This window comes from Procambarus clarkii, chromosome 60 (genome assembly GCF_040958095.1).
Source record: "Procambarus clarkii isolate CNS0578487 chromosome 60, FALCON_Pclarkii_2.0, whole genome shotgun sequence".
In the NCBI taxonomy this organism is placed as follows: Eukaryota; Metazoa; Arthropoda; class Malacostraca; order Decapoda; family Cambaridae; genus Procambarus; species Procambarus clarkii.
In genome coordinates this window covers 21,719,799-21,733,462 of record NC_091209.1, presented here as the reverse complement: position 1 = coordinate 21,733,462, position 13,664 = coordinate 21,719,799, and the positions used below count along the sequence as shown (strand labels likewise).

General features: G+C 40.1%; 1 protein-coding gene across 1 annotated transcript in view; it reads right to left on the bottom strand.

Moving 5' to 3' along the window:
* LOC138353994 (neuroligin-4, X-linked-like) overlaps positions 1-13,664 on the bottom strand; it is a 131,351-nt gene that overhangs the window by 46,817 nt on the left and 70,870 nt on the right. Inside the window, exon 2 of the mRNA XM_069307697.1 lies at positions 10,001-10,876. Within this exon, the coding sequence (XP_069163798.1) occupies positions 10,001-10,406 (406 nt within the window). The 5' untranslated portion in view covers positions 10,407-10,876. The remainder of the gene's footprint in view (positions 1-10,000; positions 10,877-13,664) is intronic.

Sequence of the window (13,664 nt, the reverse complement as noted above, 5' to 3'; positions counted from 1 at the left end):
GATCTTCAACCTGGCCTTCACCTGACCTACAGAAGACGTGTTTTTGTGCGTTCCTCTGACGGGCATTGTTGATGCTGCTGAGGTTCCAACTCACACGCACAACACTCGATTAAGAGTTGAAAGGCGGAACCCAAGAGATGTTGCTCATCCCCAATTGCATCATCAAATGCAACTTGGTTAGTACACAAAATTCATTTTTTTAGTTTTGAAGATCCATCTTTCGTCCCGAAGAGAATATGAATGGCACCAGATCGCTGCCTCCGGTTAGTCATATTATGACATGATGTGAAGTCGAATTTCTTTTTCTTCGAGATCTGAAATCGGGAATACTTGTTGAATTTTTTCGGGGATAAAACTTTTTCAGATTCCGGTTTAGTAAGATAGTTTTTGTCCTCAGTTACTGGCCCTAAATTAATGAGTCATTTACTGAACTCGATTTAGAAGTCGATATTTTTAGGTTTGTTGATATATATAGATGTTACAGACACTGACAGACAGAGACTGCCGCTGTGATTATATATACAACAGTTTAAAATACTCATACGTCATAATTTGCTAAGCATCAATATTTATAAGTATATTATGAAGTTTTTTCGTAAATTTGTATTGAAGGTCATAAAACAGTGATAAGGGTGAGTCCGAGAGAGGGGAGAGTGTGGCCGAGGGGAGGGTGTGGTCGAGGGGAGAGTGTGGTCGAGGGGAGAGTGTGGCCGAGGTGAGAGTGTGGCCGAGGGGAGAGTGTGGCCGAGGGGAGAGTTTAGTCGAGGGGAGAGTGTGGTCCAGGGGAGAGTGTGGCCGAGGGGAGAGTGTGGTCGAGGGGAGAGTGTGGCCGAGGGGAGAGTGTGGCCGAGGGGAGAGTGTGGCCGAGGGGAGAGTGTGGTCGAGGGGAGAGTGTGGTCGAGGGGAGAGTGTGGCCGAGGGGAGAGTGTGGCCCAGGGGACAGCGTGCCCGAGGAAAGAGTGTGGTCGAGGGAGTGTGGGGCCGAGGGTAGAGTGTGGTTGAGGGGAGAGTGTGGCCGAGGGGAGAGTGTGGCCGAGGGGAGAGTGTGGCCGAGGGGAGAGTATTGTTGATGGAAAAGTGTTGCCAAGGGGAAAGTGTGCAAAAAAGGAGAACGTGGGGAATAGGAGAGAATTGGGCCAGAGTGAATGAAAAAACTAAATTAATGACAAATAAAAAAGAAACAACGAGAAATGGATGGGAATATAGACAAGAGGAAAGTATAGAAGATGAAAGAGAGAATGACCGCGAGTGCGTGAATGATTGAATAAGCACTCAATGGAGAGTGAACACAACACAGTAAATATGAAGGGAAAATGTGGAGAAAAAACACAGGCTACAGAGTACTAACTTTCCATAATTTTCTTCATTTAATAAAGTTTATAGTTTAATCTCGACGTGATCACATTGCATATCACGCAAGGCGATGTGATAGAACTAAAAACAGAAGATTGAACAAATAGTGAGAAGGTCGTGTGTGTAACATCGCACCAGCCAGGGTTCAAGGAAGACAAATCTTGCCTCACAAACTTAATAAAGTTATTTGACTGGCTGACCGAGATTCAAAAAGACAAAGACAGAATTGGAATCAGAAAAGGCGTTGAGGTTGATGATACGCCAAAAATGTAACCGGCAGCCGACATCAAACGAATACCATCAGCTACAAATGCAATGATGACCAACAAAGAGTGAACCTTGGGATCTGAACTGGGAGTCGTTTTGGCGGTGTATGCCACATATGACTCTTCTACCGGGACAACTTCTGTAGCATCAACACTTCTGCTCTAACTACTTTTGCTTTTAGAACTACTTCTATTTTACTCATGTTATTATTAGCAATAATACTACTACTGGTAGTTGTACTAGTGGTAGTAGTAGTACTAGCTGTACTATCACTACTACCAATTATACTATTGTTGCAACTACTGCTATTATTATTATTATTAATTTTTGATATCGTAATTAATGACTAATAACACACATCAGCGTTATTAAATATATAAAATCCCCGCAATGCTAAGAATTACTCTACAGAAAAAGTTCCTTTATAGCTTGCAAGATCGAAAGTAAACAAAATACGTGTCTAATATTATGTCTTGGGTCAACGGATTTACTCTCAACTTGCTTAAATTCTCCAGTTATAACTCATTAGCTTTCGTCTTGAATAATACGCAGCAGTAATCCAGTAAGAGAATATCAAATACAAAACCACCACCAGTCTCTTCCATAACTATTCCTTAGCAACATATTGCTGTACTCTTTTATAACGATTGCAAGTGCTGCAAAGCTAGTTGTTGCACGAACCTAATAGGATCGTATGTTTGCAAGGGGCAACGCGCCAGGTCGCCGAGTAGGAATAAACAGCCATCGAGGCTCCCGACGTAACTATAGTGACGCCACTTACATCCTCAGTGACCCCGGGAGTCTCTCAGGACAGTTCCGTAATGTGAGCCCGATGTGTTGGAGAAATATCCGGTCTCGAGGTTGAGCTTATCTCTGGTCAGATTATCCAACCAGCCCGATAGATATGCCGCAATGTGAGTTATTATGTACCCAGCTTAAGTTACTGCTTAAGTACTCAGTATATGCTGCTGAGTAAAGGTCACCTTTGAGACAATTGCAGTATACAGAACCCGGGTTCTTCGTTATTTTAGCAGACGTTTATCAATGAGTTGCTTTTTAATAGTTTTTGTCGCAAAGTTAAAAGTTACTTTTAATGGTCGCAGATGCAGTGCATTCGCGTAGAATTGTTTGATCTCCCAGATTTTGCCTTACGTCAAGATTCAGTATAACGAGGATCTGGATAATACATTATCAACCAATGGAACAATGGAAATCACTATGATTTTTTTGTAGTAATCATTGCAGCATCAATCACATCGTAGCTTTATGTCATATCACTGTAACCCAGTCATTATATATATGTTCATAACACATAACTGCAACACTAATCACCGGGAATCTGTATAACAAATCACTGCTGCACCAATCACATTGTATCGTTATAAGATGTATTAACTGCATGTCTTCTTAGCAGACGCCAGAATTCCTCTTAACACTTCCACACCATGCTGTTCTTGTGTATTTTAGCACTCTTAGAAGGGGAAAGAAAATAATCACGAGAGTGCTAAGCCAGTATAACTATTCTGCGCGTGGATGGAACATGAGGACAGGATGTGCGCTGATATGAGCGGCAACCGATCACTGGTTCATCGGGAATCGAACACTGACCTGCAAACAAGCGATGCTGTCGGCTGTTCCGACCAGCTCAAGTGGATGGGACAGATCATTGTCAGAAACACTGTGTGGTGTACTGGGAGGAACCAGTAACTAGGTACGTTCAGAGGTGTCAGTTACAGCAGGTGAAACAAATTTTTGGTGCAAGTAAAAATCACATTTTTAGTTAACATAAGAACATAAGAGTAAATGAGATTTAAAGAAGGCTTATTGGCCCATGCAAAGCCCACATCGGGAGTTGGCAGACAGGCAGACATCTACACAAACAGTCGGAATGATAGACAAATATACAAACATTCAGTCAGATATAAACAATTAGAGAAACAGACTAACAGAGAGAATTCGAAAATATAATTACTTAAATAAACAAATTTGATTGGAAGCTGAACTAGCAGTCGTAAAATAGAGAGAGAAGAGGCACATGCTGCATTCGTAAATAAAAAAAACACAGAAGTAAAAAAAGGTAGAGCGTTTCCCCCCAAGGAGTGCGAGATCGAGACTAATCTGCCCATCGAGCTCCGCCCGCCCGGCAAAACAACAGACTGAGGCTCTCGATCAGAGTGGGAGTTCGTATTCTGAGACTCTGCTTAAGTGCTGTCGTGCTGTGTGGGCGAGAAGACTGGCATTCTCAGAAAATATTCGCCTGATTTATGTTAGGATTTTTGGCTTGATGGATGGCGGCCCTTCCTGGCGTTTCAAAACAAGACTTTAGATCTTGCATGTTAAGGGGTTCCTGGAGCAAGAGGCCCATGACGGGTTATCACGCTTGGCTCTGCATCGAGCAAACACCCTGGAGTTTGCTGATAGATCTAAGGCCTTACAAGTTTGAGAGGTGATCTGGTAGCCCAGATTACTACTAAAGTGATCGTGGAGTAACCTGGAACGCTCCATCGACGAAGAATTTCAGACTGTATTGGCAGCTGTAAGTGATGGAGCTCATTTTCTCTGGTAATTCCCCCTTCATCCCTGAACAATAATATATCTTCATCCGTTTTCTTCAGTTTTATGAACTTACAGTTTAACTTATAAACCTGGTAAGGGATTCCATTAAGATCGATGACATTTCAGCCCAACACATTTGACAATTATACAGTTTTATTAAGATGACCAAACCAATTTTTATTATTTATGACATCATGAACATAATAAACCAAATGTGATATGACGGTGCCACGTACGACCATTATTTAACTTAAAATATTTAGCATTATACATAATGCCTTCGTAATTAATGGGATATTTTAATAGTTACACTCTGGAATGACATAAAGTTATTTTTAAAAGAAATATTTGATCTAATAGTCCTAAATACATTATATTTTGTCTGCAAAATATTTTATGAAAAACTCGTAACTGTCAGCTTCCAACGATCTCAAAATATGGGTAAGAAAAAGTCACCTCTTACACAATGCCTTACAAAATATGAATCCAACTATCAAGAGTCAGCCTGCAGATATAGGCACGTACTGCTATTTACAAGACCACTCAGACCTTCCAGCTCACAACACACCCATTGTTCTTGCTAACTTGTGAGAATGCAGAGCAAGACTGCCCTGCAGTCCCCTAGAATTGGTAACGCCTGACCTCATCTTATTCTACATGCTATATATAATGGCGAACCTACTATTATGAATTTACGAGCTCACCATACTTGGAACTTTTTGTTCCAAGTAGCTGAATCTATAACAACAAGAATAATCTGAATTCGTTATCTTCTGACTCCGTATATGTTAAAAAGAGATTCAGCAAAACGCGTCCGTTAACAACAAACATTGGCACAATAATATTAAAAACAGTTGGTTGTGTAAATTTGTTGTTGGTTTTCACCTCCTAGTTGAAGAACATATGAAATGTAAAAAGTTGCAATGCTGGAATCACTGATCTGCCCTTCCGGTCATAGTCAATAACAAACACACACACACACACACACACACACACACACACACACACACACACACACACACACTACCGTGAGAGTAGTGGAAAATGGAATGCACTTAAGGAGCAGGTTGTGGAAGCAAACTCTATTCATAAGTTTAATACTAGATATGATAGAGAAATGGGACAGGAGTCATTGCTGTAAACAACCGATAGTTAGAAAGGCGGGATCCAAGAGTCAATGCTTGATCCTGCAAGCACAAATAGGCGAGTACACACACACGAACCTGACGGCCGAGTGGACAGCGTCCGCGGGGTCGTAGTCCTAAGAGCTCGGGTTCAGTTTCTTTCACCTGATGCATCCCTTCACCTAGCACATGAGAGTTAGACATCTGTTATGGGCCTAGGTATGTTTGTTAGAGGGAAATATATGCTGTAGATATGATGGAAGAAAATATGTCGGGAGTCCTTTCTTTAGAAAGGCGAGGAAAGGCGGGGTCCAAGAGCTAACACCTCAATCCTGCAGGCATAAATATTAAATACACACATCCTTGTAACCCTGTATCTTGTATCCCACCTAGTAAAAAAAATCCTGACAGTGCTTCATAAAACACACACTTCGTTTTCTGTTTCGTTTTAACAATGTTATCGAGTTATCAACGGCCTGATCTTATTTCCAGCGAACAAAGGAAATACAAAAAATAGACAAATAAACAACTCTGGCAATCCTTCAGAGTGAAAGTAAAACAATAGTTTCCGCCATCAAAAATTCTCTTCTTTCTTTTTCATTTGTTTTAGATCGTATGGCCTTGAATTTATTTCCTGTAGCCTGGTGACAGAAGGCGGGAAATAGCGGTAATATTCGCAAAAGTTTGGAGAGATATGTCGCATATTGTGGAAGCTGCGTGAGGAGTGTGTGATGCATCCAGGGGATAAATAACAGGATAAAACGATGCACGAATCCTCACAGATATGATATGAGAGTATGGAAGGTTGGGGATAGAAGGAGGGACACAGCAAAGGAGAGAGAAAACACGAACGTAACTTTGGTATAGGCTAAACAGGCAAATTGTACACAGGCTGCTAAATTCACCAAACCTCGTAGAATAAACAATTACAATATCGCCTTTCTCCTCACGAACGGAAACAATAACAGACGCAGAATTTGTTTTTTCAATTTCGTTTGCATAATGGAATTTTAATGACACGTCCTCACCTTCCTTCCCTCTTGTAATAGCCCTGAATACCAGATTCTGAAAGCATTGAATTCCTGTACCTTTGAGTGCTAATGAATTATTGAATTGCGTAAATCTTTTTAAAGTAGTTATTTTGTAGTATATTAATAGTGTAGACTTTTGTATATCTAAATTGTTCACACTCCGTGTAGTTGTAGTATATCTTGATATCGCTCAAAACACCCTTCAGTATAACCGAACTCAGTTTTGTCAGTGGAAACAACACTGAACAAAGGTATCATCCAAATAAATTTGTCATGAGTAATAAGATTTTTGTAAGATTTAAGGTATATATATTCCTCCGTAGTCATATCTGCGATAGCGTGTACGATATACTCCTCCGAAACATATAGTATAATTTTGTGTTACAACCAAGTATAACCAAGTGCACTGGTTATATATTTTTAGAAACGTTATTGTAAGTTATTCTCTGCGATTAAAATTAAAATAATAATTATAATGATATAGATATTTATATAAATAATTATAATGGTAACACTCGTTAATGATAGTGAAACAAAATACTCATCCTGGCTCTGGGATGAGTGAGTTTGGAGGCATCTACGCGACTTTACAAAAAAAAGGAAAACCTCGATTTTTTTTTGGGACAGTGACACACTGATAGGTTTTGCTTCTGGCCTTAATTAAAAGTACGGCTGAAAACTCTTAATATGATGCCAGATTAACACTATAAGACCAGTGAGCCACTACTGATATAACATTAAAGTTACTGCCGCGACAATCAATGACTGCCACAGTCAGTCATTGATGATTGCAGCGTGCAATTCTCTGTTTATAAAACTTTCATGGATGTTATTCATATGGGAAGCCAGATATATATATATTGGTCAATAACTTTAAAAATAATATTCGTTATATTATTGCATTTTGCTATGTAGGAAAAAATATGACTCCGATTCTTGTGCATAAGACAACCGTGGTAAAAAGTATGTATTCGGTAGTTAATAATGTGGGATTTTTTGTTATCAAATTAACAAAAATAATCAGGACCGGAATAATGAACAAATTTACATAAACTAATCTATGTGAAATATGTGAATAAATTTATATGAAATATATATTAAATAATCTATGTGAAATATGTGAAATACTGTAAACAAAATTCATACAATTTTCCTAGATATTCTCATTATATAAGTTGGTTATTTTCAGCTATTACTCAATACATATCATATTATTGGAAAAAAAAATTATCTGACCGAATGAACACTTCATGGATATATTTATGCACTTGGTGATTATAAAACAAATGTCCAGTAAAGTGAGTTTGTAAAGTATTTTCAGTATGCGTTTCTCAGAGCACCAACTTCGGGAGATGTTGGAAATAGTTTGATCTTTGTATTTTCTCAGCTCCTTTCCGAGGGAGCGTGAATACGGAGCTCTCCGGAAGACGACCTCTTTGTTGAATTTCAAGTTATTGCCTGTGTGTTTGGCCTCCTACAATCCGCCTCTATTTTTCAGAATCTCATAGCTTGTTGCTGTGCTTGACACAATGGCTTTCACCGTCTTTACTCGGATGCTAAGACCAAGTACCTGAAGCAAATCTCTAAGATGATAACAAGAGACAGGGACATAAATTGGTTGGTGCAACAACGGCCTCGCTCTCGTTGGGTCGGCCGGCGTTTCCCGACAAACCCAGTCGTTTGCTGCAGTTTCTTCACTCTGTCTTCATGTTCTGCCCCTTAATAAGAGTTTTATTTTCTCCATATAAAATCCTGACATCTTAGTTGCTCTCTCAATCAGGTTTCATGCCTGCTCGATTGGAGACACGACATTTGGTGACATGCATGTCATATTCTTTAGCTGAATAGTACAACCAGTCTCATTTGGTATTGATCCGACAGCCAACGGAGCTTAAACAGACCACAGTATGTGGCAACCGTTTAAAGTTGATGGATAATGCTGCTTTGATGCTGGAATTGGTTTCACAGAAGGCCCGGCGGATAAAGTCGGACTGGATATTGTATAGAATATAATGCAGCTCAAATGTCTCTAGCTGATTCATTTGTTTTGTTTTCTTGGAGGAATTGCCTATCTTTGTGTACAGATGGTTATCCACGACACAGTAAATAATATTCTTCTCATTTAACTTTTTTCTACAATTAATGTTTTACTTCTCGACCACACATATACTCCCAATAATTTTTTAATTCTTATTTTATCAAACTGTTTTCACCCTATTTTAACCGCTACATATGTTTAACTTTGTATACCTTCTCAAAGTCACATTACCATGAGGTTATGCAAGATTCAGTGATAATAAGGTGCAAACAGCCAAGTAACTATTATGGCATCGGGTAGTGCATATAGTTTTATTAAATAATTATATTGTTTAATGGATTTCTGCAGAAACAAAATGCAAACCCAAACACGACTGTTAACTGTGTCATTATTATTACCAATATACCCAATGTGGAGGTGGTTCAGTGACTATCAAGCCATAGAGAAGAAAGGACGCCACCCAGAAGAGGATGACTTAAGCTGGTGATATTGGTAATTCTTGATTGTTCAATAATAATACATAGATTAAACTCTGTTAAAAAAAAAAATCACCTTGGTGAATTGCACAAGTTTCAGACAAAACTTATGTCTCTACTTTCATACCAAAACAATAAGCGAAACAGGTTAAAGTAATAATGAAATAAAAATCTAAATTTATTATGGATTAAAAAAATTCCTCTTCGTCTATATTTCGCAAGAATCAGTTTCCTTTTAAGTCTCTTTAACTTTCTAAGTGTCGTTGGGTCTGTAGAGACGTGGTGCTCATAAGGTCTGTGGCAAAATCTCTTTTGATGAAATCATTAACCTCTTCCAATCTTGTAATCTTTTGCTATTACACACGACTTATCAAACCGTGATGGCTTATTGTTCTGCCAGTGCCTTTGGCGGATGCGCCTGAGCATCATGATTAAGGAGAGTTTCCAGGACGGATTCGGGTATGGCAAATAAAAAATATCCAGCATGAGGTACTTTACCTTTAGGAGACAGGGTATGAACTCCTCAGATAGCATCACTGAGATAATAATATCAATTATGGGACTATCCTAATGAGCCCGCCTGTGATCTGGGGCTGATGGTCGGGGTAAAAGCCTTGCAAGAGTATCACACTGGCTGGCTCCTTCGACGAAATTCGGATCGAGAGCCACAGCCGAATCTCTCAGCTGCGCTAGTAGATTCTTTTCTACTAATTCGCTGGAAACAATGGACGACGATAAAAATGGTGGTGGTGCTAACGCTCTTGGTTTGCGTATGCCTATTACTCCAAGTCTGACTGGTGATCTAACTACATTAATGTTCTTACCTTAGAAGGACGGGTTAAAACTTTGTTTACTACAATGTTATACGATCAGGGTGCCTGCTTTGTGATTTTTTATGTAGTTCCAGAATGAAAAACAGACAAATGGATAGAGTTTTATATTAGATATGTTGACAGCAAGAAAAAGAGATAACTTCAGGGCCAAATTAACATTGTAGTAGGGTCTAGGCAAACACTTCCTCTAGTCTCCTTATTTAAAAAATGAAGTGAAAAATATTCCGAAATGGTCTACACTCTTGTCTCTAAACCCCAGTTACGTGAGCAGTTTGTCTTCTGTATTAATCTAACCCTGGCTAGAATGATGATGGTTGCCTACCGTCATGCGGGCTGTAGATGTTGAGGTAGAGACAATCCTCGCTCTGATGCTGCAGCAGGAGTCTGAAGGAGGCCAGCTGAGAGGCGCGGCCGGGAGGCAGCTCTCCGTCTTCTGTGTTCACCAACGATTGCGGGCAGACGGGCGGGAGCTCGGTACATCGCTTCACCCCGTCCCAGGGCAGTGGGCTGCTGGTGGGCGTGAAGCGACCATCTCCCATGGGCGGAGAAGCGTAAGGTACTCCGAGGAAGACCTCGACGGGTTGGAGTTGGTGTCTCGCGTGGTGACGGATGAAACCCTGTATCTTGCCATATTTGGTTGATACCAGGCGACTCAGAACCTGGTCAGGTTGTCCACCACTCACCACTGCGCTAACCACCACCGCCCAAACCACCCAAGCCAGGCTCATTCTTGTTGTAGCCCACGCCCTAGTCACGCCCACACGACGTCCAAGGCGTGAAAGGGGGACTGGATGGACGGACAGACACTCAGTCTCGGGTCCATCGTTCCAATTTTGTAGATCATGCCTGATCGGGCACCTCTCCCCCCTGGGTCTTATGCTCTCATCCTCACTCTCGGACCGCTCGTAAACCTCTGAGGGCTCCTACACTTTTTACACCGCTCATAAACCTCGTTCTCACCCTCGCACCCTTCTGTGACTTGTAAACATGCCCAGAGGAGCGTCCATCATTGCGTCACCGGCGGTGGGCACTAAGGCCGTTGGCCATGTGATTCGAGAGTCGCTAGTATTGAGAGACATGGCTAAAACTGTCTTGCAGGCAGACTCCTGCGGGTGCTTGTGCCAGTATTGATGCTCTCCAGCTGGGGAGGCTGCAGGCGCCCTAGTCGTCTCCTGGAGTGTCACGGCTACACCATAACCTGAGGAAGATGGGAAGGGGTTAATTCCTGTTTTCATAAAACAATTTCACACACATATATTGAAGATAACATTTCACTTACAAGAATTCAAATTGTAACTATCAGTAAGTGCAAGTTTTTATATTTCATAATTTATATCTGCCTAAAATCACACATTATCATTACTACGCCGTTTTCCACTTTTAAACGCCGGGGAGGAATCAGTTCTGAGAAAATATGTAGTAAATATTATCAAACAACGTTAACGACATTATTTATTAAAGTAATTTAACTATCACCTCTATTTATTTTATCTTTCACAATAATTAGTATGAAGGATGAACATGCACTACTACACTCCAGCAGTCATCCACACCTGCAGGTGTGGATGACCAGATGTGCATTACTCCTCGTCATATCATAAATGTTAGCCAAAAATACATTCACCTATTCCAGATACCTTTCACTCAGGCATTTACGAATTTTGTTAGACCTTATTTACGTATCTTCTTAAACCCAAATCAGGTTAGGTTTGCTTAATTTACTTTGTGTAATTTATCATCAATTACACAATATAATTTGATTTTGAGGAGATTAGTTTAGATAACATTATAGAACAATCTAATTTAAGTGTCGCCTTATTTAAGAAAGAATCCCCCACAACTTAGAGTAGTTGGCAAATTCTGCATAAAAGCCCAAGATGTATGACACTCAGCGTAAGTCTGCGCTGCAGCTCTCATCCGTAAGTGCTTTTGTTCCCTCAGAATAGTTGTTATTCACCATGTATTGAGGCTACCGTTATTCACCAGGAGTGGACGCAGCTGATATTTGCCCAACCACTTGGGCTGGACGGTAGAGCGACGGTCTCGGTTTATGCAGGTCGGCGTTCAATTCCCGACCATCCAAGTGGTTAGGGACCATTTCTTCCCTCCGTCTCTTTCCAAATCCTTATCCTGACCCCTTCCAAGTGCTATATAGTCGTAGTGGCTTAATGCTTTCCCCTCATAGTTCCCTTCCCTCAGAACAATGTAAGGTCTCCTATAACAAACAAGACATTACTGAGGTTTTATATAAATAAACACAAAATAGAACACGAAACAATGGTAAGAAATTGGATAAGTTTAGATTTAATAAAGTTCTGGGAATAAACTGGATATATAAATTGGTTTGAAAATAGGGGTGTAGATTTATGGACAATTTGCTTGGTAATGTAATAAAAGTGGGATCGCTGGATTGCGTCAGCCGTAGGTTAAACATATATATGACTGAGTTTGGGTAGGTATAAATTGGAGCTGCCTCGTATGGGCCAATAGACCTTCTGCCGATGTAATTTTTATGAGGTTTTTATCCCCTAATTTTTGTTATCGGAGAGGCTTAGGTGTCTTAAGACTTATTTTAAGAATTTTGAGAAAATAATTTAAGATTCCTCTTCAATACACACTTAAAATGTATTGAAGAATTACATTTCCCAGATAATCTGTCGTACCTGTTGTGATTTTCATTGTGATAAGATAGGTATGAGGATATGTTGTAGATTGCTTGATATACATACATGATAATAATAAATATATATTTTGTATGCATCGTCCTCTTCTTCCTCTGCTGACATATATATCTCCATTGTTTTAATGTAATAAATTTCATTCGTCAATAAAAATATTTACGACACAAAATCGTGTGGCTGGTGTGTGGTATACAGACATGCACAGTAATAGTTTACTCACATAAGTCAACTGCGAGAATGTTAATTAGACCTACACGAAGACTTCAGAGAGGGAGACTAAAATCTCCAAGAAGGAGATGAAGAGTTATAGTGACGGATGATGTGATATGAGGGACTGTGAGAGAGAGTATTAGTTGAGGATGAGGAGAAATGGATGAGGATAACCGGATACTTTTGGAAGATGAAGAGTTATAGTGGAATGTGAGAGGAGACTGGTGGCGTATGAAGAGTTATCGTGGAGAATATATGGTATTCCCATCCCCATCCTCCCCCAGATATTGTGTAAGATCCTCTCAGTAACATTTGAGCCCGTCTTAGTAATTCTTGAGCCCTCTAATAGCAATCTTAGCACCATTTACAACTAGTATTTTATCAATATTACCATCAGGCTAATAACCCTTTACTAGTTCGTCCTAAGATACTGAGCGAGTCTTATTGATGTTACTGAATGGATCAAACACGCTACTAAGAGGGTCGTAGAGGCTATTAAGAGTCTTATTAAGGTCTGAGAGGCTAATGAAAAGGTCGCAGAAGCTACTGAGCTTCTGAAAAGGGTCATGATGCTACTGAAAGGAGTCAAACACGCTACTAAGAGTAGTAGAGGGTATTGAAAATCTTATTGAGATCTTAGAAGCTACCGAAATGGTCACAGAAGCTGATGCTGAGATTGTCGCGAACGCTTCTGACACACTTGGGAGGAGCTATCAGGCAATTGGGAGGCGGGAAGGAAAGAGGTTTGAACTTTGCTCTTCACCAATTTAGGAGCTGCACAAGTTCTAAAGTTTTCCCAATCCGTCGTAAATCATAAAATCTTCAAAAATCCATCCATGTAAAGTTGTCGGAGACTCTGACGTTTCTGAATTCAAAGAAATTCGTTTTCCATATTTCCCTGTCATATTCCTTGGGAGGTGTTACTCTCATCTTTACTGTCATCGAATCTTCTTTCTATACCTTTACATTCTCGCCTTCTCTCGCTCAGCTCTCTTGCTTCCTAGTCTTTCATGTCTTCTTCACATTTTTCTGACGATATTTCTTTTTTTTTGCTCTCATATTCCAGTCTTTTAATAGTTATTCTCAGTTTTCTCA